Raw genomic sequence first — 22,560 nt, 5'->3', positions numbered from 1 at the left:
AGGGGAGAAGGGGAGAAAAGAGAGTGAGAATAAAACGGAGAAGAAAACGGAGAAGGCCGGAAACAACAACGGGCGCCGGCAGCCGTTTATCTCACAGTCTGACCTCAGATACAAGGGGCACAGAGGCAAAGCTAGTGGGAGGGAGCGAAGCACATCCAAAAAAAGAAATTGCCTAGCGAGCAAGACGAACAGACTAAACAAAATCTGGGAGCAGAAACGCGGCAAGAATCGTTAATGTTGTGAGGATTAGGGTCTGGCGATGCTGGAGGTTCACGACATCAGGAAGCAAAATCATGCAGCATGCGATCTGGGCCCTGAGCTAGTGCCACGACGGGCACGCAAACGCGGCGAAGGTGGGACTGCCTGCATGTATTTACAGGCCGATTAGCAATCACCTGGGACGGTGAGGTGGGGGTACCTGCTGGACAACGGGGCTGCTTCAGTGGCAGACATGTCTACAGGGGCAGTTGGGCGGCGCAAAAGCGATGAGGACAGCACCAACCCCCCAAATGACGCGATGCAGCCGGCCAATGAAGCGATGCGATGCCGGCCTCACCTCTTCAGCGACGTCTTTTCGCGTATTTCGCGAAGGAGAAGTTCGGCACCCTTTGTCTCGTTTTTGCACCTCATAACGCACCGACACTTAACAAGAGGTCAGAGTAGTTATCACATCGCCTCGAATTCTTTGGGTCGTCCACATGGCGTAGCTCTTCTTAACCAGTTAGGACAGATCCGGCATAGCATGGGATGAGGCAACAGCAGGCACAGGGAGACATCAGAGCACCACCAAAACACGCAAGAGCACACATGTCATGATGTGATGCTGTCATACTAGTGGTGTTGAAAAAGCCGTCGAACAAATGATGAAATCATGAAGCGCCGGATGCCGTCGAACAAGCACGTCTGAAACGGAATCACAGGTTGAGGCTGAGATCACAAATACTCATAGCAGCAGCTTCAGCGCTGTCCAACAACTGTTGTCACTTCGACGGCACCGACCCCGGCTCAACCGGCTCGGATCTCTGGATCAACAACCAATCGCCCGCAAGCAACTCCACAATGACGTTCAACAAAACTCTAGGCACGAATAGTGTAAGCGAGATGCAATGTCTAAAGTGCAACAGAAACTATGGTCTCTACTTTTTGAACACCCCAATACAGCCCTTCACCGTATAAAGCACAGCTGGGGACGGCCGACTCGATCTCACAGCCGATAAATCCAATCACACGTCTAAGCTCTCAACGCCCAATGCCATACCCGTCCCTCCCCACAATGTTTAGTCTTGTTATCCGCCCGAAACATTTCTAAAGCCCGGTAGCTCACGCCGACGGTGCTTTGGCAGGTGCCGACGTTGGAGCTGCGGCTGTGGCCGGGAGGATACCCTGCGGGTAGTCGAACAGGTTGTGGGGATCCACGCCCGCCTTGAGCTGCTGCAGCCGGTCGAGGTGCGTGCTCCAATAGCTCTTCTGCGCCGCTGCCTGGCTCAGCCGCGGATCCGGATAGTTGACATACCGGCCCCATTCGTTCGGCTCCAGACTACCCGTGATATTGGATGTGAAGTTGTCCAGGAACGAAAACCCGTCAGCCGGATACGCACCCGTGTCGACGCGGTCATAAAAGTTGGTCATGAGCAGGAAGTCACGGTGCGCGTACGAGGTGGCGTTCGGTGTCACTCGACCAACAGCGCTGTTCTTCCCGCCGTGCACGTCAATTTGAGCATACCAGTCGCGCTTGATGGCTTTGCCAGTGCCGTACCAGTAGTTGACAAAAGCGCCGACTTGGTCGTCGCTCAACTTGTTGGTGTACAGGCTCGACGAGTAAAAGGTTTCGTGCTGTTTTGTTAACATGGAGAAGGAGGAGAGAGAGCGCGAGAGAAAAAGACAAAGAGAGAGAGAGAGAGAGAGCTCACCATATTGTACGGATGCGTCTGGTTCAAATCCATGCCATTGCCAAAGTGCTCCAACTGGTCCAGCCATGTGCCCTGCTGTGCCAGCACCAGCTTGGCCCCTGTCTGGTTCAGCAGTGGTGCAAGAACCGCCTGGAGACCAGTCTTGTTGCCCCAGTACAGACCCTCGAAGTTGGCAAAATCCTTTGTGATAAACATGCGCAAGTTCAGCTCACTAGGCATGCCACTCTCGGCAAATGCCTGGAACGCCTTGAGACCATCGACCGCCTTCTCTTGCTTCCAGTTAATTGCGGCCGAGTAGAAGGTAACTACTTCAGGCACCACGAATGTCCGGAACTTGAACTCGGCCACCACTCCGTAGGAGGCGCCGGCGCCGCGCAATGCCCAGAAAAGGTCGGGGTTCTCCGTCTCGGAGCAGTCCACTACTGTTGAATTCGATAGCACCACCTTGATGCCCACGACAAAGTCCAATGCAAGGGCCTGTGTGTGGGAGCTCACACCAAAGCCGCCATGAAGGGCGTGGCCGCCAATACCAACACCCGGACATGTACCGTGACTAAAACCACGTTTGCCTTGAGCATACAGCTCCGCGGCAACGTGCCCAAGGCGTGCACCCCCCTGGACCGTTGCAATACCTGTGCTGTTGTCAAGGATAACCGAATCCATCCGGTCCAGCTCAATGACCAAGTGGCCATCTTCGCCGCCCAGGCCAAAGGATGCATAGCTGTGGCCGCCGCATTTCGGATTTGCCTTCACACCCAGCTTGGCTGCGCAGCTGACCGCGTCTTGTATGTGCTTTACTGTTGTTGGGACAGCGATTGCAGCAGGGGTATAGTTGAGTCGGAGATTGAAAGGCGCTGCATCTTGTGACCAGTCAGCGGTTCCGGGCGCGTCGAACGGCACACCTGCTTTCGTGAGACAGCTCTCGACCTCTGCGTTCACGTTTAGGGCTGCAGCCGATCCCAGATGAGCGTGTCCTAGAAGTTGGAGCAGCCACAGTACAGCGACCACGAAATTGGCATTGCCCATTGTCATGATTCCGGTCGAACTGTTGTAGCAATGGCGTCGGCAACGATTCGGCGAGTGGGGATGACAGGAACGGTGAATGGATAGAATGTGGAAAGTAGACTCTTTTTCTCAAAATAGAACAAACTCGTGGAGAAAACTGACTTGAATAGGAGTGAAAAAAATGTGCTCCGTGTCTTCTTCACATTCACGTTACGGCCTCTGCTTATGCTCAAAGGACGAAATAGTTGTTTGGCAGGTAGACCGTACAAGGCCGATGCGGAAAATTCCCGTGCCGTACACAATTATTGATTAGAGTATGCAGGGCTGGCAAGACCAAGTTGAGACAGGTTCTTGGTAAAGCGAGTCTGGAGTTCACTTTAGAGGTCACGGAATGTGTGTGGTGGTTGTGGGTGGCCGGCTCTGAGGCATTGGGTGTCATGACTGGAGGAACACAGTCGGGAAAATTATGATTTCATCGGTGTCCGTTCTGTTGGGAACAAAACTACAACCCGGGGTTTATTTGCAACACAAGGGCAAAAGCGAATATGGTGGCATAAAGCCACATGATGCTCCAGAACGACCTGGAAACCCCGGCAAGTTTAGATTGCCTGATCAGATCACTTGGCTAGAAATCAGCTCTCATGTTTTCCTTTGTCACTTGTTCTTAATAATCATTCATCCCGCATCATGTTGTTCTCTTTTGCCTTGCTCCCGTGGCATATAAGGACGACGGTTGTGAGCCGATTCATCGTACGGTGGTTGACGCGCATCACGTCAGTAACACTTTTAGCATTCTGCGTCTCCCGCTGCCTTCCTACCTCTGTGTTTATTTTGCGGCCCATTTCTTCCACGTTGCCACAACCATCGCACACTTTAATATTTTCCAATGCGGAAGTACTTATGCCGGGAGATAATAGGTAACAGGCAATTATCTGACACAGCGTGAGTGAAAATAAGCAGGACGTCGGCCTGCCTGTAAAATCTCTCGCTTCGTGATTCCGCCTCCCCAGGCCTTTCTTTCGTCAGGCCTCCTTCACGGTAATACTTATCAGCCGTTCTTGGCCCACAAATATAACTGAAAATACATTCTCATTGACTGCAGACCATTGAGGTAGACATTTATTCGGATCAGATCAACACATGGCCTCAGCAGGATGGTTAGCCTCGCCTTGCCCTGAGGACAAACATTATTGAGTCCCTTAAGGAGTCTCTGTGGAAATGTCCCGAGATGTGGGTTGACTGCTTACAGTCTATTTATGGATTGGATTTTTTTGTTCATTATACGACAGACGTAATTTGATCCTCCGTGGACACTGTGGTGTGTGTGACAGATAACGCGCCTTGGTTGAACAGCGCCCGATTTTCTGCTGTTTTATTTCGGAAGAGAGGCTCTGAACAATTCCTGGCAAACACCAATGTTATTATGTTGCTCAGAACTCACCATGGAAGAGACCTTTACAAAAAAAATGTAGGTTGCTCGAGGCTGATACCCAATTGTCCTTTGGCATGGAAAAAGCGACCGAGTTTAGCATTACACCTATTATTGTGACACTGCGAAAATAATTTCCAAATTCGGCATCGTCGGCTTTTACAACCGCCGACTTACACAACCCGCAGCCAAGCAAAACATTTGACAGGCTTTCCCTTCAGCGCTCTTGTACTTTAAAAACAACCAGAACGATTCTCATCCGTTTTATCCGCACTTAGCTATTGGAACATATAGACAAATTTCTTTACTGGAGAGGCTGAATCACCAGCTCGGAGTTCACATGGCAGGTTTGATTTAACCAGGCCGACCGTTTGCCAATCCACATGAGACCCACCGAAAATCAAGACGCGGAATGGGAGATCCGAGTTTCCGTTTCCCGGTGCGAAGTAATAGAACATAAAAAATCAAACAAGGAAAAAGCAGTCGTAGAGCCTCTCATCATGGCTGTCCTTGACTTTCCTCTGCACCAAAACAAAATGGAAACGTATCAATGGGCTCAAGGGCGAAAGATAATGAAGACATTATGTCATCCATGTCTTAACATAAACTCAAGGTACGACACAATTTTAACTTCGCAACGTATTAACACTGACAAGGCCGGCCATCTAGTACTCTAGTGGATAAAATTAGTTGGCGAGCGTGTAGTGTCTGCCTACAACAAGAGTCGGTACTTCCCAAAGGAATGTTGTGAGATATGCTGTATCAAGCCATCTCTTTTATCCATCTGACTCTTTTATCTGCAGTACTCGATTCTGCGTTTACTTTTTCTTACAATTTCCCGACTTTTAGGACTGTGCGGAAGTGCCTTGAATAGCCCGGATAATGGGATAGAAGCGCCATGAGACTGCGTCATATTTAGCCTTTTTGCAAATTCATATACTTCTTTTGTGCTGAGTTGCATCTCGCTTACGAGTACAGCCATAATGGCGTGGCTATACATCGCGTAGCATTTTTTAACCTGTAGTACCGTTTGGGAGGATCGTCGCCTAGTAGAACTGTCCGTGTCTTCCACCACATGCAAGACAATATGGATGCGCAGCGGTTGACATTGGTTGTCCTAGCCCACGGTAATTACTTTCCAAGGACGTTTTCCCGATATTGTTTCTCCGCACGGGGACCTGACAGTTGTATATGTTCATGGGTTTCGTTCATATACCAATTCCGGCCGTATATTGCCGCACCGGTCTTGGATATTCAGGACCACCTCATGTAATACATCCCTTGGTGCGCGCTGTAAGTCAAGCTTCTCGTGGCTGCCCCCAGTCAAGGATAATATCGTCTTCGTATTTTCCGTGCTTGGGAATTCCTTTCCCCGCTTCATTATTTTTTTCTGGTAGCCAGAGGCCTGTTTTTGCTCTAGTATTTGTTTTGGACCTCTCCCTCATCTTTTTTTTATTCTGAAAATCATGTTGACCAACGCATAAATATTAGCTGGTCAAGGCATCCAGGATTTCGATAACACGTTGTTCAATCTATATCAACGTCCAGACACACGACGATAGATACGAAAGGAAGAAAAAAATTACGCAGCTCATCAAACAGGCCTGCCCAACATGGTGACTTTCAAATCGTCTTTGTCGGCACTGTTGTGCCTTATCCCATCGGTATCCCTAGCAGCAACGTCAAATCTGCTAGTTTCGCACTACAATGGAAACCTCTACACGCTGGCCCTGACAACTGGCACCGGTACGCCGTCGCTGGCGGTGGCATCGAGCATCAAAGCCTGTGGCCAGATGCCCAGCTGGCTGACGCTGGACAAGGTGGGCGGGACGGTATACTGCACCGACGAGAGCGGTGCTAACACGGGCTCGACTCTGACGGCGCTATCTGTGGGTGCCAACGGTGCGCTCAAGGTGGCCGGAACGGACCGGACACCGGGTGGCGAGCTGCATAGCACGCTCTACGGTGGCAGTGACGGCAGAGGCTTCATTGCCGCGGCCGAGTAGTACGTTTGAGTGGAATAGTTGGAGAAAGGCGGAGAGACAGAGAGAAAGAGACAAAGAAAGAAAGAGACCGCACAGCTAATACTTCCAGTGACCCCTCGGCCATTGCAACATTCAAGCTGCCACTCGGTGGAGGCACCAACCTGCAGCGGTTCCATTACACCATGTCTGGACCAGGTCCCAACCGTGCGCGCCAGGACAAGCCGCACCCGCACTCGACGTTCACGGACCCCACAGGCAAATTCTTGCTCAGTGCCGACCTGGGAGCCGATCTGATCCGCATCTTCAGCATCAGCGCGGCCGACGGAAAGCTCACAGAGTGCCCGGCGGCGCAGACGGGTGCCGCAGATGGCCCGCGCCACGGCACTTGGTGGGTTCCCAAGGCTGGGTCGGTAGACGGCACGATGCTGTATGTGGCCAACGAGCTGGCCAACAGTGTGACAGTGTGGCAGGCGACGTACCCGGCGAGTGGGGGATGCCTAACGCTGAAGAAGACGCAGTCGCTGTCGGCGTATCCGGCGGGGAAGTCGGCGCCTGCCAACAGCAAGACGGCCGAAGTCCACACATCTGGCAACTTCGTGTATGCCACGAACCGTAACGACAAGTCGTTTGGCGCGCAGCAAGACTCGGTGGCGACCTACTCGGTAGACCCGGCGAGCGGGGCACTGACGTTTCTGGAATCGACCAACGCGCACGCGTACTACACGCGCACCTTCCAGATCAACAAGGCGGGCGACTTGGTGGCGTTTGGTGGCCAGACATCGTCGAATGTTGCGATTGTCGAACGCAATGTGACGACAGGCCGTCTGGGAGGTCTTGTGGCCAACCTAGTCGTGGGCACACCCGGCGTACCTGGCAACGAGGACGGTCTCAGTGCCGTCATCTGGGACGAGTAAATAAACCACTCATGAGATTTTGACCTACGTCTTGGGACACTGTGGCCAGAAGGTGAAGCTTAAAGGTATGTTGAGGTGGCTGGAAGAAGCCGACTGGTCAAAATGGAGCTGTAACAGAAGACGATTATGGAGAGGATCAACAGAAAGAGGTCAGTGGACAGGCACTGTCGTGGAGCCAAAAAAAATCAGACGCGAGGCCTAGGACTGTCTTCTCTTTCTTCGGATTTAAAGCGTACATATAACTATTTCTTGTACATCGTCTGTATGTTTCTGCTTTGACTCAAAACCAATGCGTAGTAGTGACGATGGGCGCTGTATAACAGATAACCATTCTTTGTACTGGAATCACTACATCTATGCCCTTTGGGCCCATTCACCACGCAATGGCTTGTATTAAAGATGGAGGGCAGCTTTCTCTAAATGTTATGCCATGCTTATCAAAGACCAGATGCCCCATTCCCAATTATGCCACTATTTTGAACGTAATTGTTAGGCTGACGACCATGATGCAGCATGATTAAGATTAGAAATATCCTTGACAAAGTCCCGATCACATAGCTGAGAGACCATTCCTAACACCCAGGGTACGGGCACTCCACACCATGGATCTGATGCCGTCTTGTGGCCTCTGCATCGTCTGTTCGAAAAAATCAAAGACGCATAGGAAAGGAGACAACTCGATGTTCGGCGAGACGTCGTAGTCAACTGGACCGACGCCACAGCTGAAGGGAAAGCGCAAATTGACGAGGTCATTACCGAAAAGACTCGTGGCGAGTATCTAGATACCGTGGAAGCCAACGAATTGCAGTGGTCTAAGGAAAGGTAATTTGGAAGTGTAGCCATATTCAATAAGGTTCGTTGGGAACCTTCTCTCCATCTAAGCAGAAGTTGTTAAAACGAGTACAAGAGATACAGCATCTGCTATGTTAGCAAGAAAACATTTAAAGTAGAATATGTTTCAAAGAAATATTGTAAAATTCTGTTTAATGGAAGTGTAGGAAACGCAACAAAATCCAACGATACCCTGCAAGATGCTGTCACCTAAGCCAACCGACCACCATACATGAAATGCAAAACTCTGGAGGAAGAGGTAACACCCATACGCCAAAAGGTGCATTATGTATAGACAGGCCCCTGTCCATCCAGTCCCTGGCCGCCGCCCCCAATATAGAGTGTCGTCACATCTCCCGTAGTGCAATTCTTCTTCTATACCGTTCCGCTGATGCTCAACTCCCGGATTTCCTGTAGCACCTGCTCCACTCGTGTATCAAGCTCACCATTGGCATACTGATCGCGTGTGTCAGCATCTAGATACTGCTGCACCTGTGCCATTCGACTGTACGCTTCGGCACAAAACCGAAGCTGGATTTTGACAAGTGCCTCAAAGCTGGGATCCAAGTATGGCACACGCAGGTCGATCAGTTGCGGCAGTTCCGTGGAAAGTTGCTCGTTGAGTTGCTCGTATGCTTGCTTCGCCATGTCGAGCTCCTTCTCAGCACGCGGGAGTTTGGTCAAGTCTTTGTCGGGCTTGTCGACAAGCTTCTTGACCTTTGCACGGAGGGCATCGTAATCGAGCAGCTTATGACTGCGTTTCTTCATACCTAAATGAGAAAGGGGGGGAAAGTCGAATGTCAGAAATCGAGTACGATTCAGAAGACGCAGAATTGCGCCGGGGAGAAAGCTCAGATCTCCAGCCTCGCAGGCAGTGCAGGCATACGTAGGTACTTACATTCATTGACGTCGGGGAAGTAGTTACAGAATCTCGAGATGGGGTCAAACACCGTAGCTCTATTTACGAATGGTCAGTACTGCTCAGTACAGTTGTGCCGAGGGACATTTACTTTCAGCCCAGTATCACACCTACCTGTACGGGCCATCCAAAGCCTTGATAGTTTCTGAGTCCAGATCCTCCACCGCCTGCTTGTAGTTTCGACTCACACCATCTTTGGCTCCGGCATCACCGTAGAACGCGTCGATAGTCTCGGCAATCCGCATCTGCGATGCTGTCATAGCTATGATCTCGGCGTCAGAATCGCCTCTTGCCCGGTAGCCTGAGTAGACAGAACCAACTTACCTCTTAATGAGTCTAAGTATCCTTTGGCTTCTTTTTGTAACCGTGTCGCCGCCGCTTCCATTGTATGGAATCGTCTGTTCGTCATACATCAATACCGCGTCGTTCTCGTCATTCGGGATACTCGGGAAGAATGTGGTACAGCAGCTTACCTTTCCTCCACTTCGTAATCACGATCGCTCGTTTTCTCAACATGACCTGTCTTCATCATCACCTGCGTCGTAGCGCGGTTGACATTTTTCTTGAAACCTGCGGTGGGTTAGCGACCTCCAACAGTTACAGAGTACGCGATCAAAAGTCGGTCGTCAACGGCGACATACCAGCCCACGACATGATAGGCAACTTCCACACGACGAATATAATATATTCGTTCAAAACAAAGCCGGACGGGGTTCGTTCGTTTGGAGAATGTCAAGCTGTCTCGAAATGGAAATGTCCAAATATGATCCAAGCTAGATACTGAGCGAGGATGCTGAGGATGGCGTCCCAGAGCAATCGAGTCCGCGGGTACGCAGGCAAATCGCGTCGGAAAGTCGACCTTGGGTACGGTAACAAATATGGAGGACAATCAGCCGTAGAAATGAAACTGGGCAATTCTATTGTCGCCGAGTTGTCGTCGGATGCGAAAATTGGAAAGGCAGCCAGGGAAAAGCTGGCGAGGTGGGCAACTCAGCCCAAATATGCCTGTGGGACCACCAAAGCCAGGGCGTATGAGTGGCCGTGCGTTCGAGAGGGGCCGTCGACTCTGCCAGACAGGTCCTACGTCAGCGACCGCTGACCATCTTGGCGACCGGGCAGGCTGTGGAGATGACTAAGCTACTCAGCTCCACTAACCCCAAAATGAGCTTCCTACAAAAACTCGCCACGAGAAACTAACTAAAAGCAATACAAACGTCAGACACTCTGCGGACATACTCTAGGTGCCCAAGATCACTGGTCCGGAACACCATTGCCTCCAATGGCCGGTATATCCCATGTTCTTGTTCTCAGTATTGGCAACCCAGGAGCCTATCTCAACACCTTGCACTCGGCCGGCCATGTCGCGCTCGAGGCATTGCGCCGTGAATTGATGTTACCACCGTTTGCGCCGAACCGGTTGTACACTGGCAAGTATGCACCAGTAACAACGTCAGGTGCAGGCAAAGGTACTCAATATACGCTGATGCAAAGCCCAACACTCATGAACGTTTCTGGTCCGTGGGTTGCAAAAGTATGGAAGGGCGCTTTAAAGGCCCAGGACGACACAGAGTCAACTCGACCGGCTGATAAGCTAGGTCTTGTTCTCATACACGACGACTTGGAAATGGAGCTCGGCGATCTCTCGGTACGACCCTGGACGCGCAGTCCGCGTGGGCATAATGGCCTGAAGAGCATTGCCACAAGACTCCGACCAAGCGAGGTTAACGGAGCACAATGGGCCCGATTATCAGTGGGCATCGGCCGCCCGGAAGAGCGAGACAGGGTTGCGGTGGTCGACTATGTCCTACGGCAGATGACAATTGCAGAGCGTTCTGTACTCGAAAGCCTCGGGCCAGGCCTGGTTAAGACACTGCGGACAATCGAAACACAATGGGCCGCAAAGGAACTCTAGTAGCACCAAAGAGGCGCCAGGACCAAGCAGACTGACGAGGATGAGAACGGTCAAGGGAGAAACAATGAACTGTTTTCTCCCAAGCTGTTTCCACACGATATATAGATGCTCGGCAAAAACCTACACGGGTTACAAACAGTTACGATACACGTTCACCAAAAAGGCACACAGAGAAAAGTTTCGTCTTAATATTATTATTTTTTTACTTTAAACCTGGAGCAACCTAATACCCCTGGGTGATTCATGTAGAAAATGATAAGATCTTCTACAAATAAATGATCAGCCTGTGCGCAACCCATCTTCTTAACTGTCTGCCGGTTATATGCCTCCTTTTCGCTCCATGGTCAAGCGTTGGAGCGACGTAGGGAAAAGAAAAAAACGCCCCTTTCCACTGATTTCAATCGCATATCCCAGAACCTTTCTAATTATCCGAAAGCAAAAAACAGTGCTTTTCTTGACAGAACAGATGGCGATCCACATAGGCAATATAGACGATATACTCGAGGGTCGAACCGTAACGAGCTTAGTCAACGAAACAACTTAAGCAGCAATAGTGACCTCGACCTCGACGCCAGCCTCGACTGAAAAAAAATGCGTTAGTACTGTTGCTCGGCATCAACTCTCGTATGGTGTATTGATCCAATAGAGACGTACTATTGACAATGACAGACTTGACAACCTCTGTGGGTGCGTGCAGGTCGATGAGGCGTTTGTGGATGCGAAGCTCGTACATATCCCAGGTCTTCGAACCCTCACCGCAAGGGGTCTTGCGGGTGGTGATCTTCAGGTTCTTGGTCTGTGGGGGGAGAAAGAGAGGTCGTTAGCAACGGTTCAGGTACACAACAAAAGCACACGTCTATCAAGCATATTTCGAGTGGTAACGTTTGACGTACCGGCAGGCGGACGGGGCCTTTGACAGGAAGGTCCTTGGAGCGGGCACGCTCGATGAGCTCGGTGCAAACGCGCTCCAGAGACTGGACCTTGCGGCTTGTCAGAGTGATGCGGATGCGGTGAGCCTTGGGCTGCTCGCCAAAGTCCTTCTCGCCCTTCTGGTAAGACATGTTGTCGGTTTGGGTTGATGGAAAGGTTTCTTTAAAAGAAAAAGAAACAGTTGTTGACAGAGTTGACACGGATGTATCGTCACGACTCGAGACACTGGGGTACTGCGGCAAAGTGATGACGAGGATGTTGGTTGTGCAGGAAATAAGAATTAGGTACCTGGAAACTTTTCGCGATAGTAATAGTTTTTTGTCCTTGCAAACTTTCGTGGGATCCACTATTTCGTCGTAGGGCAAGGAAAAAGTGGTTCTGGTGTACACTGCGAATATCACGTGCAATGTATTTGTACTTGTAGTGATAACTAAGCCTCAAACAACAGGAACGAACCGAACAATAACTTTACAGAATTCACAAAATATGATTCTAAACGCAAAAGAAACAATGCTACCAGTAAGCACCATTCCCATATATCACTCAACGTTTCATGGGTTTTAAAGAACAAAAATAGTACCGAAGAAAATGAACTGGAAATTTCTAGCTGAAAAAAAGAAACTCTCTCGCCGGGAATTGAACCCGGGTCCCGGGCGTGACAAGCCCGTATACTGACCACTATACTACAAGAGACTTTATTAGGTACAATTTAATTCACACTTTTTCTCTATATAAGGAAGCTGTTTGCCTGCATCGTCCAGTAAAACCGTTGGATCTCATGCACACACATCCAATACCTTGAGAAACACCGAAGTAAAGTGAGGCGGATCAAAAGCCTTTTCCCTTTACTCCCTTCTTTTTCACTCTCTGTAGTCTATCATGATAGCATTACTTGGCTAGAGGCCGTATTGCTGACCAACGTTAAGTCCGACCTGAGCAGCTGAACACGAAAAATCAGACCCGTCACATTGGCTTGGTGCAATTTGGAAATATGCGTGTTCAAGCAGGCTACATGACAGCAAGGGTATGTATATAAATGTATCAAAGCTCATATTAATAAAAGAAAAACCACAATCCTCCATTTATTTCATAAATCTCGTTCTAAGGGTGATGATCATAGCTAAAAGGGACCAAGAGTATTCGTGTCCTCAATGTCCATATGAAAATTGCCATGACATCATGCACCTCCTTCGTTACTTTCATCGGTTGGCGGTTCGGGCCCGATGTCTTGCGACGAGCTGGTTCGCATCACGGGTGCTGTGCTTGCTCCAGTTGGGCCGGTGGCAGCATGGACCGTTGCCGTGGCAGGTAATTGCCATGCGTAGGTTGTATTTTGGCCAGATACTGTGCTTGGTCCTGCAAGCGCGTTTCCCTGAAATGACGGTACTCTCACGGGAGCGACACTGGCGGTTGATGATGAAACCGACATTGGGTACTGAGATGGGCCGGCTTCATACCTGTCACTAACCGTAACATCTGAAGCCAGAATAAGCCCCAGTTCCGCAGAATCAATCGATCCAGGGAAATGCGCATTAGGTGGCTGGGTTTGCGGTAAAGCTGCCTGGGTATCTTCTGGAAACCGGACTAGTTGCACATATCCCCTAGGCATATATGGTAACGGGTTCCCGGCAGATACGACATATGGAACAGCTGTTGGTTGGGGGATAGGCACAGTGCTGGCATTATTTGTGCCAGTTCCAGCAACCGGCCCAATCCCTCCTGGTGGTGGTGGTGGTACATCGACGACCATTTCACTTCCTTCATCCATCCCGTCGTCATCAGTAGGGGCGTCTGCTTCCGTCTCGTCAAAATTCAGTAAATGGCCATTCGCAGTATTCGACGCAGGAGCTGGGTAATCGACAGTCGTCCTGAGGTGGGTCGGTATCGCCGAGACGACTTGTGGGCGGTCGCGGAATGCAGCATAACCAGGTTGGCTATTCAAATGTTCCCGTAATTCAGAAACACCTTCGCCAGAAAAAACACAAAACACTTCGCGTTGGTGAAGCGTGAATTCTTGGCAGACGTCAGCATCATACACAATTTATCCAATACATTAAATCAAAACCACAAATGGTTGCCATACCTGGAGGTGGGCTTCGACAGAAACGGCCAAGATCCTCTCGAAGAAAAGCTGGAACGCCCGTCAAACTGAGGTGAGTGAGACGATGACACGAATTGAGGAGCTTGATGATGCCCTAACAACAATAGCGAACTGTCAATAACAGAAATGAGGGGCTTGAAGGTGATTAAAAGGAATGTATGCGGGTTTCACCTTACCCGAATAGTGAGTGAGGTACAGTAGCTCAGGTGAACGCGCTCCAAACTGCTGTGACTGTAGTACTGGTTATCGATGACGTTCCCGTCCATGTCACGCCGTTGCCGATGCCGCTGGTTCGCCCTTGCCAACGCATTGACGCTCTCGTCCGTGATGTTGCTGCACTTCACTAAACCGATACGTTTCAGTTTGGGCAAGGTAGCAAGGCGAGTTACGGAATCGTCGGTCAGATGTACGCAGCAGCCGAGGTCGATGTACCGGATACGGTTGCAGCACTGCACTAGCTTCTTCACAGCCACGTCGGTGATTTGACTGCAGTGTCCCAGGTGAACATAATGCAAATTTTTTCCCAATCTTGCAATCGAGTTGACGGCACTATCACTGATATTGCGGCACTTTGCGAGGACGAGATTGCGCAAACGCGGAGCCACCGTGATGATCCGGTCCACAGCCTGATCCGTCAGTCGAATGCAAGATGTCAGATCGAGAATTCGGAGGTGTTCATAAACCCGCTCCGGAGGCAGGTTCAGAAAGGCACTGTCACTTATGAGCTCACAGTTGGCCAAGCGTAATTCACGCAGGGTTTGGCCTTGTGCCAGGAGCTCTGTGACAGGGTCGTTCGTAATAAGCCTGCATTGGTGGAGATCAATCTCGAGGATGTTGAGACAGTGCGCCGCAAAGGCACGAACCGCATCGTCCGTCAGCTGGGAACAGTCGTTAAGCTTGATCTAATAGGAGGTCAGTCAAGAGCGGTATAGCTGGCAAACAAATAGTCCAGCATGATAAGACTTACCCGCTTAATATATTTGCAGCTCTCTGCAAGCTTAATCAAGCCTTCGTTAGAGATCTTCGTACAACTCGAAACATTAAGACCTTGCAGTCTCCTGCAATGTTCTGCAATGGCAAACATGGTGGCTTCGGTTATCTGGTCGTCTCCAGAAATATCCAAGGCCAGAAGATGATGGCTATCCTGTATAAGCGGAATAAGGCCAATGTCGGTCAAGCTCTTGCAGTTTGTCAGCGTCAAGCGTTCAATGCGGTTGCAAACAGCAAGGGGCAATACGCTCCCGTCGCTGACTTTATCAGCGATGGACGCTAGGTTTAGGCGCTTGATGAAGTCCTTGTAGTGAAAGTACTGGTTGGGCAGCCCGAGGGTTTGGCAGATCGACTTATGACGTCCCCAGTTGGTGCAAGCTGGCCGATGCCAAAGTAGGTCGACCGAGTTTCGTGCCCACCGCTTGCAGGTAAGCATGCAGTGCAGCAGGTCCGCAGAGGACCCCAGTTTTGCAAAAATGGAAATCAGAATTTCGTTTGGCAACCGGTTGACGGGGGAGATGCACACATTTTCGTCGCCATCATCGACTACGTGCATATCCTGAAGGTTGGAGACACCAAGAGATGACTCTGAATCGTTGGGGACGAGGAAAAAGTCCGACTCCTCGTTGTCGTTTGGAGCGGGAGAGTTTGTCGATGACGACGAGCGAGATTCTTGCACCGTTCCTGACTCCGATTCTTCCGTCGTAAGAGCAGTCTGGGATGAGGACTGGGCGGCCGTGACATCGAGCGACGGAGCTTGTTGCCGCCGGGAAGCTCTACCGCTCGGATGATCGCCGTCAAGCGACGGTGCAGCCATGGTCAGGTAATGAAAGTAAGTTCGCGAGTTAGTGAACTGGTATTTAAGGGACCAGTTGGGAAAACTGCGCGCCGGGTTCAAAACACCTTTCTCGGGACTGTCGCTAGATAGGTAGGTTGGGCCCAAAGGTAACGGGACTAGAAGGTTTATTTGTGGTCGCTGCGAAACAGAATGCGAGTCTCGTACTTATTGCAGTCACCTCCCCGTGCCAAGCCCTCTTGGGCGACAAAATCGGTAATGGCTTCAACGGGGACAAGTGCGAGGTCGTGCAATGGTTCAACTTGAAGAAAGGAAGGAGATCGTAACGATGGAAGAGTGCCGCTGTCGTAGCGAAATGGAGGGGCAGGATGCGGGTTGTAGAGAATCTGGGCGAGAACTCAGATGGCAAGAGGCGTTGCTTTCGTAGAAGGCCGTGATGAGGTTGAAGGGAAAACAAGGCTAGGTATACAAGAAAACGATGAATAAGACGAGAAATTGTCGATGTACGTCAGGATGTGAAGGCGATATGATGGAAGAACAGCGCAAATGAGCAACAAAGACGTATGGCGGATTTGGTTGGGCTGAGAAATGATGCTGGATGATTAAAAATAAGGAAAGAAGCCGGAGAGGCAAACGGAAATACTTCGTAATGGATCAGAGTCGCCGTTGGGGGGGCATTTCTTGCCTTCGTCACCATGCGGCGACTTGTTTCGATTTCGCTTAGGGCAGGTGCGGCGCTGAAGCGCCCGTTGCAGTGGGTCGAGAACAGAAGGTCACACGGCCATTACCGCTATTTTCACGGTAAGCTGACGGATAGGCCAGTTTACTCCAGTTGAGTTTGGCCTGCTAGGCCCCTGTATCCGACCTGTTGTGTGCTCAGAATGGTTTGGATACAGGAAGAAGACGAAAGGGGCCAGATAGGTGGGGCAACTTCAGCCTTGTCCTGTGAGACTGTCCATCCCCTTGATCAGTCGACCCGCAAACCTCAATGGGATTTGTCCTAGCAACGATCCAGCAGTCAACATTCCTTTTGAAAAGCTGAGAATGCGAAAGGCGCCATACAATGTCAGCAACTCAGTAAATTTCGAGACCAAATCATGAAAATCGAAACTGCAAATTTTAGTGCGGCTGCTATGTCCTTACTTGTTTATTACAGAAGAAGAAGAATATATTTTATGTGTGTATAATCAAAAGCCTGGCAGCGAAATGGGGCAGAGAACAGACTGCTGGAGCAAATCAAGCTGCACGACGTACGATTAATAAGATGCGTCAAATAGCTCGTTGACGTGTCTCGCACCACCCACAACTTATTTCGCAAGACAACCAAGTAATAGGCAAGGCAGTAAGGTAAGTTGGCGTCGCGGCCTGAGATGTAAAGGGGGGATTCTTAAAGAAACGGTCCTCTGAAATTTTTTGTCACTTTCGCTAAAAAAAAAAAGACTAAGGACGGAATAGTCCGCTTAGCTGCAGTCAAATAAGAAGCAGTTTCCGTCTCTCATTCGTCACGAGCACCTTGTTTCATCAAGGCAAGGTGTCGTTCGGCGCTTAGCCGCACTTCGCCACACCACCTTTTGATTTCCTTCGCATTTCAACTGTTCGTTTCTATTTCTGAAAAGTGATATGAGATTAGATTCTTCAGTGTTGTACGACACCTTATTCCGTACGTTGTCCTGCATTTTCCGTTGATTGGTGATAACGATGAAAGACTCGTCTATGGCCGTCCCATCGTCTCCAACGTTAGCGGACAAAACTACGTCTTCCATGAATGCACATCTAAGCGAAACAGACTCATTGAATACTATCTTTTAAAAGTACATCAACGTTGCTGTTGTAAGCAACAAAATTTGCGTCTCTCTGTACTCGTAATCTTGTGTCCACCAAATTCTATAGAGAATCACCTGGAGACAGGTTTGGTAAAGGCGAGCAACGCTTTCAATAATGACAAGAAGATGTGGTCGGTTTTGCATCCTGTGGAACTGCGAACTAACCGCTACTGTTAACAATAAGTGCTATGAAAGGATTAGGAATCAGGAATCCTCCCTACTTCGATGGGTTGACTTTAACGTTCCACAATAGTGATTTAGTGATTGTAATTAGTTTTGACACCCGTCCACAAATCAACAACTACCGTATCTATAGGTTTTGAGTGTCATTATCAATGGCAATTATTATTGCATATATAGATTCTATACGTTAGCTGTCGTGATGTGCAGGAGGCTGTTGTCACTGTACGACGTACGGCTTTTTGGGGGGGATACAAGCAAATATAAACAGGTGTAATAGGAAGATGGAATAACGAGACGAATGTTAATAAAAAAGGTAATTCATAAGAACAGTTGTGCAATGATCGTTATCCAGCGAAGATTCACCGGACAGATCACAACCTTGAATACGCACACGCCCTTCATTACCTGCATACTAGGCTAAAGCCGACACAACCGGCGTAGTGCCCTGTTATGACGTTATGACGAACAATCCCCAGGCTTCTGAACTAGTTTCTTCAGCTCTGCCTGTAATTTCTTCAGCTCTGCCTGTAATACGACATTTAGCGTCTGGCTTTGCCTGTGATTTTTTGTCAGCCCACTTTCGCATCTACATCCCAGCAATCGTTTACCATCGACTGAATCCGAGCTTCACCACACGATCCGAGAGAACCACCACGACGCCGTGCACCGATACATCATGCTGCAAAGAATTGTAGTGCGAGCGGTGGGCTCACGCCCATTGCTCAATATACCAGGTCGCAGATGTGCTATGGCTCACAACGGCCCCAAGCTGTTGCAAACCCTCCAGCGCCGGACGTTCCTCCGCTCGCGCGACAGTGGCGTCCGTGGTTCGACCTATGATACACTCAATGTCCCAAATCTGGCTCGTAAGCGCCATGACTACGACCGAACGCGGCTAATTTTCCTGGCAACTGGGTCGGTAGCCGGGCTCATCGCCATGGGCTACACGGGCTGGCAGGTGAAGAAGGTGCTGGAAAAGAACCCGAAGAAACTGGATGCTACCGGCACACCACAAAGCGAGCTTGCAGCGCGTAAGGTTGTTGTTCACAACAAAGATGGCCGTGAGATTGTGCCCACAGGCAACAGCATCGTGACCGAGTTTCCTCGGACCGTTGAACTCCCATTGGAGCTTATTGGCGAGAAACCACAATCGCCTCCTCCCGATGCGGTGGTTGTCGTACCACAAGTAGACGACAGCGACGGACCTTGCACAGAATATACACTTGTTGGACTCGGCACTCGCACCGTCACATTCTTGAAATTTGAAGTGTACGTCGTCGGTTTCTACGTGGCCACCGCCGACATTGCGGCGCTGCAGAACCGCCTGATCAAACGGGTCAACCCTATTGCCACGGCGCTAGTATCCGGTGAAAAAAACGAGTTGCGAGCTTCGCTGCTGGATCCCACCGACAGCCAGACCTTGTGGGACGTCATGCTCGAGGAGGGTGTTCCCACACGGTCACTGTTCCGCATTGTCCCTGTACGGGACACCGATTTCCCTCACTTGCGGGACGGATTTCAGCGGGCCATCAAGAGCCAGGCGCCCCGTATCCTAGATAAGGAGAAGCAGGAGGCGGGAGCGAGTAATGATACCGCCCCAGACTTTGGCGAATCCATGCGAGAGTTCCGCCACATTTTCAACCGCGGCAAGGCGAAAAAGGGACGGGAGCTCATGCTAGTGCGCGGTTCCGATGGAGAGCTCAGTGTCATCTTCGATGATGGCAGGTCCATGGGTCGGCAGCTTCTAGGCACCGTTGGCGATGAGCGGTTGTCACGGGCACTGTGGTTGAACTATCTGGGTGGTGCGAATGTGGCCAGCGAGGCAGCGCGCCAAAGCATCGCGAACGGCATGATCGAGTTTGTTGAGCGGCCGATCGGGACCGTGGCTGCACAAGTTATATAGAGGCGTTTTGCTTTGTAAAATTATTTGTCGTATATTATCTGTCTCGTATATATCTCCTACACTTCTTTAGGTATCAAGCTCCAACCTATAGAATTGGCCTCGCGACTATTATACAAACAATATTTGCAGTAACAATCTTGTTTTCGTAAGGTCTCTCACCAGTATCCTGGAAACCCTGGAGTTCAAGTCGCGCAGAGATCTTTAAAAACTGGGTACGTAACAATTGGGGTAGAAACGAATTGCATTCGCAGCAGGACCTTATTTGCAACATTGGCTATTAAGGCAGATCCTGCGGTATAGTAGTCGTCAAATCTATGTCATCAAAAGGTGGGTGCAAGTGAGATTTTGGGCGCCGCATGCGGCGCCAGAAGCCGTGTAAGACTCTCGCATCCTCCGATCCTGCACCAAACGAAAAGAAACGACCATATTATCTAAGCAAGCGCGCCGGCATCTTTCAACAGCTTCTTCAGATCCTTGTTCTTGTGCGCCTCCAGATCTGAATTACCGCCAATATGCTTTTTGCCGATGTAGATGTTTGGCACGGTGCGTTGGCCGGAGATTCTCTGGAGTGCATCCTGAATCTCGCTGCCATCCTCTATGCAATCCGCTCCGTTAGTATGTGTCTTATTATAAACTATGTGCGGGAAGGGGGAAGAATCAGCCTACCCTCCTGGTCGAGTTCGATAGCAAAGTACTTAGCACCAAGGTCGTCGAGTGTGCGCTTCGTGCTACGGCAGTAAGGGCAGTACGACTTGCTGAAGACAACGACGGCGTTGTCGTCAATAAGCTGTTGGGCTTTCTGTGTGGCAGCCATGTTGTCTGCTGGAGCGGATGATGAGAAAAGTCGACTGAAGAAGTACATTGAGGGGAGTCTTCTTTGTCGGTGTAGTTGGAAAGACTGTGACGTTGAAGTGGAAGAGCTGAGCCGTGAAGGGGAAATATATGTCGAAATCGGCGCACGGTTTGATGGCGAATAACGCAATCGGGGGCAAAAAGAGGGGCCTTTGTGTATCCGGGAACTGCTTCTCAGTGGCAAGGCGAGTCGATACGTTCGGGCGGACATTTGCAAACGGTCCCTAATAGAGTGTATTGATAAGCCACTACAAGAGGAACCTGGTTCTTGCGCTCGCGAGGCCGGTCTTGTGTTATGGCTCGTTTTGTGTGGTTGACAGTTTGTTGGTTAGAGAGAGAAATCCCGTTCTTGCCCACAACGTATGCTGGGGTCGTCTATACGACAAAGTTGTCAAAGGGCGCTTTGCGGCAGTGTTTGCTAATTTATTGTTTGACGAGCCTGCGATTTGTCAACACCACGGGCTGAACTCGGCTTGTGAACTCCCATGGAGTAGCAGAGAAGCCTGCGGAAAGTGGCCAAATTCAAGCCTACCTTTTGTGGAGCCTTGTTCCCGCCGACAGAGAGCTTTGTGAAAGCAATTGATCATTGACCAAAAGTGCTTGAGTACCTTGGCGAAGCGGGCCTGGAGAATCCAACCAGTCTCCATCATCACAAGTCCTGCTCTCTTCCGTTTTTTTTTTTTTTTTTATTTTTTTTATTTTTTTTTTTTATTTTTTTTTTTTACAAAAAGAACCATTATATGTTTGGCGGCTCGAGGGCGGATATCCCTGACGGCATGGGCTGGCGAGAGGGGTGTCGCATTATCTCGTAGTAACTTTTTCTCGCATCGTCTGGCCGGCCAAACAGAAGGCCATTCCAAGTCACGTATACTCTTAGTCATACAGCAGGAGACATATTGTAATCTTAACTTGTAGTAAGCCTGAAATAACCAGCTGGTAACAAATCTGTTTATGGTTTATTTCGAGGGTGCAAGAAACACGAGACGACTGTGTCATCTACAGGGCCTTAGTAGTAGGATGTTGTTTGGCGAGCGCACTCCTTTTTTTTTTTTTTCAAAGAAAACGATAACGGATGCCGTACTCAACAGTATCAGTTCAGCAAGTGATTCGTAAGTCGTAAGTCGCGGTGGTCATGTGATCCTCTAACTGCAGCTTTTTTGAGGCCCGTAGCGCAGTGGGCGGGCCCGTTTGATGGCCAGGCCCAACCAATCGGTTTGGGCAACCCAGCTTGCCCAGCTTAACTATGGTAGCTGCTCTGTTGACATACTTATGACTTAACTTTGTGATGTTCTGCTTTGTTGTTCATGCACATTTTCACCTTTTTTTTCTTGCCACGCAAGCCATTAACAGGAAACTACTCAAACGCCTTGCTCGTCGTCGCATTCTGATCCACTTAAAAGCAACTAAGCCATCCAACAAAAGGTTAAATAACGAAGTATTGCGCAAGCCTATCTTTGATGGAGCTAAGCCAACAGTAAATCTGATTTCTCCCCTTTATTTCTCCGTCTTCTCATCAACTAAGTACACAACAGGACACCCTTCCTCTCTTGTGATCCAGCAGCCCAACGCACGAATCAGCCTCTACCCGTTGTCCACTCCATCTCACGTGGGGTCTGCGCAACCGCCCACCGTTTTTTATTCGCCCAACCACGTTCTACCGCCGAGAACGACGCGTGCTGCCCAAGCACAACGAACAGCGGATCACTCCTCAGAAAAAAAGGATATCGGCGCGCCACAGCCGACATTTACTTGCGAACATTCTATTCCTTGGCCTCCCATCCTTCTTTCCTAGCACACTCCCAAGTTTTTTCCACACGGTATGCGTATCGTGTCCTGTTAAGGGACCGAACCACTCGCCAAAGTGGCTTCCAGTTCCGCTGCCGCGGCATCATTGGGTGCCCCATTTGCCAGCCTGGCCAACATCACGTCAGCCCTGCTGCCAAAGTTGCCTTCTAGCTTGCAAACGTATCTCGATTCATCCGTTGACACAGTCGCGACCGCCATCGCCAACTCATCCGCTTACATCTACTCCACCACAGGCGTCCCGCCGACGGCCCTTTATAGCACCGTTGCCGGT

The 22,560-nt window shown here is 50.0% G+C and overlaps 8 protein-coding genes and 1 non-coding gene across 9 annotated transcripts; 3 read left to right on the top strand and 6 right to left on the bottom strand.

The window, feature by feature from the left end:
• Positions 1-1,320: 1,320 nt before the first annotated feature.
• SPBR_02694 (chitooligosaccharide oxidase) lies at positions 1,321-2,942 on the bottom strand (the record flags this gene model as incomplete). Its single annotated transcript, XM_040760997.1, has 2 exons — positions 1,321-1,833; positions 1,911-2,942. The coding sequence occupies 2 exons, from the start codon at positions 2,940-2,942 to the stop codon at positions 1,321-1,323; spliced, it is 1,545 nt and encodes a 514-aa protein (XP_040620036.1).
• A 3,015-nt stretch (positions 2,943-5,957) lies between these two features.
• SPBR_02867 (uncharacterized protein) lies at positions 5,958-7,243 on the top strand (the record flags this gene model as incomplete). Its single annotated transcript, XM_040761170.1, has 2 exons — positions 5,958-6,349; positions 6,439-7,243. The coding sequence occupies 2 exons, from the start codon at positions 5,958-5,960 to the stop codon at positions 7,241-7,243; spliced, it is 1,197 nt and encodes a 398-aa protein (XP_040620035.1).
• A 1,206-nt stretch (positions 7,244-8,449) lies between these two features.
• On the bottom strand, positions 8,450-9,647 carry SPBR_02921 (protein hob3; the record flags this gene model as incomplete). Its single annotated transcript, XM_040761224.1, has 5 exons — positions 8,450-8,844; positions 8,973-9,031; positions 9,108-9,281; positions 9,467-9,563; positions 9,635-9,647. The coding sequence occupies 5 exons, from the start codon at positions 9,645-9,647 to the stop codon at positions 8,450-8,452; spliced, it is 738 nt and encodes a 245-aa protein (XP_040620034.1).
• Positions 9,648-9,894: 247 nt separating this feature from the next.
• SPBR_03042 (peptidyl-tRNA hydrolase, PTH1 family) lies at positions 9,895-10,905 on the top strand (the record flags this gene model as incomplete). The annotated part of the gene is made up of 2 exons (XM_040761345.1): positions 9,895-9,974; positions 10,305-10,905. 2 exons carry the CDS (start codon positions 9,895-9,897, stop codon positions 10,903-10,905), a joined length of 681 nt encoding a protein of 226 aa, XP_040620033.1.
• Positions 10,906-11,445: 540 nt separating this feature from the next.
• On the bottom strand, positions 11,446-11,966 carry SPBR_03300 (small subunit ribosomal protein S20e; the record flags this gene model as incomplete). Its single annotated transcript, XM_040761603.1, has 3 exons — positions 11,446-11,486; positions 11,560-11,701; positions 11,799-11,966. The coding sequence occupies 3 exons, from the start codon at positions 11,964-11,966 to the stop codon at positions 11,446-11,448; spliced, it is 351 nt and encodes a 116-aa protein (XP_040620032.1).
• A 490-nt stretch (positions 11,967-12,456) lies between these two features.
• On the bottom strand, positions 12,457-12,528 carry SPBR_09488. Its single transcript has one exon. It is a non-coding gene; the product is annotated as a tRNA-Asp (tRNA).
• A 1,575-nt stretch (positions 12,529-14,103) lies between these two features.
• Positions 14,104-15,743, bottom strand: SPBR_02687 (uncharacterized protein; the record flags this gene model as incomplete). Its single annotated transcript, XM_040760990.1, has 2 exons — positions 14,104-14,814; positions 15,189-15,743. The coding sequence occupies 2 exons, from the start codon at positions 15,741-15,743 to the stop codon at positions 14,104-14,106; spliced, it is 1,266 nt and encodes a 421-aa protein (XP_040620031.1).
• Positions 15,744-18,476: 2,733 nt separating this feature from the next.
• On the top strand, positions 18,477-19,631 carry SPBR_02941 (uncharacterized protein; the record flags this gene model as incomplete). Its single annotated transcript, XM_040761244.1, has 1 exon — positions 18,477-19,631. The coding sequence occupies one exon, from the start codon at positions 18,477-18,479 to the stop codon at positions 19,629-19,631; it is 1,155 nt and encodes a 384-aa protein (XP_040620030.1).
• Positions 19,632-20,062: 431 nt separating this feature from the next.
• SPBR_03347 (glutaredoxin 3) lies at positions 20,063-20,445 on the bottom strand (the record flags this gene model as incomplete). The annotated part of the gene is made up of 2 exons (XM_040761649.1): positions 20,063-20,226; positions 20,298-20,445. 2 exons carry the CDS (start codon positions 20,443-20,445, stop codon positions 20,063-20,065), a joined length of 312 nt encoding a protein of 103 aa, XP_040620029.1.
• Between the last annotated feature and the right edge of the window lie 2,115 nt (positions 20,446-22,560).

This window comes from Sporothrix brasiliensis (assembly GCF_000820605.1).
Source record: "Sporothrix brasiliensis 5110 chromosome Unknown Cont17, whole genome shotgun sequence".
Taxonomy (NCBI): domain Eukaryota; kingdom Fungi; phylum Ascomycota; class Sordariomycetes; order Ophiostomatales; family Ophiostomataceae; genus Sporothrix; species Sporothrix brasiliensis.
This window is presented reverse-complemented; position numbering and strand designations above follow the sequence as displayed.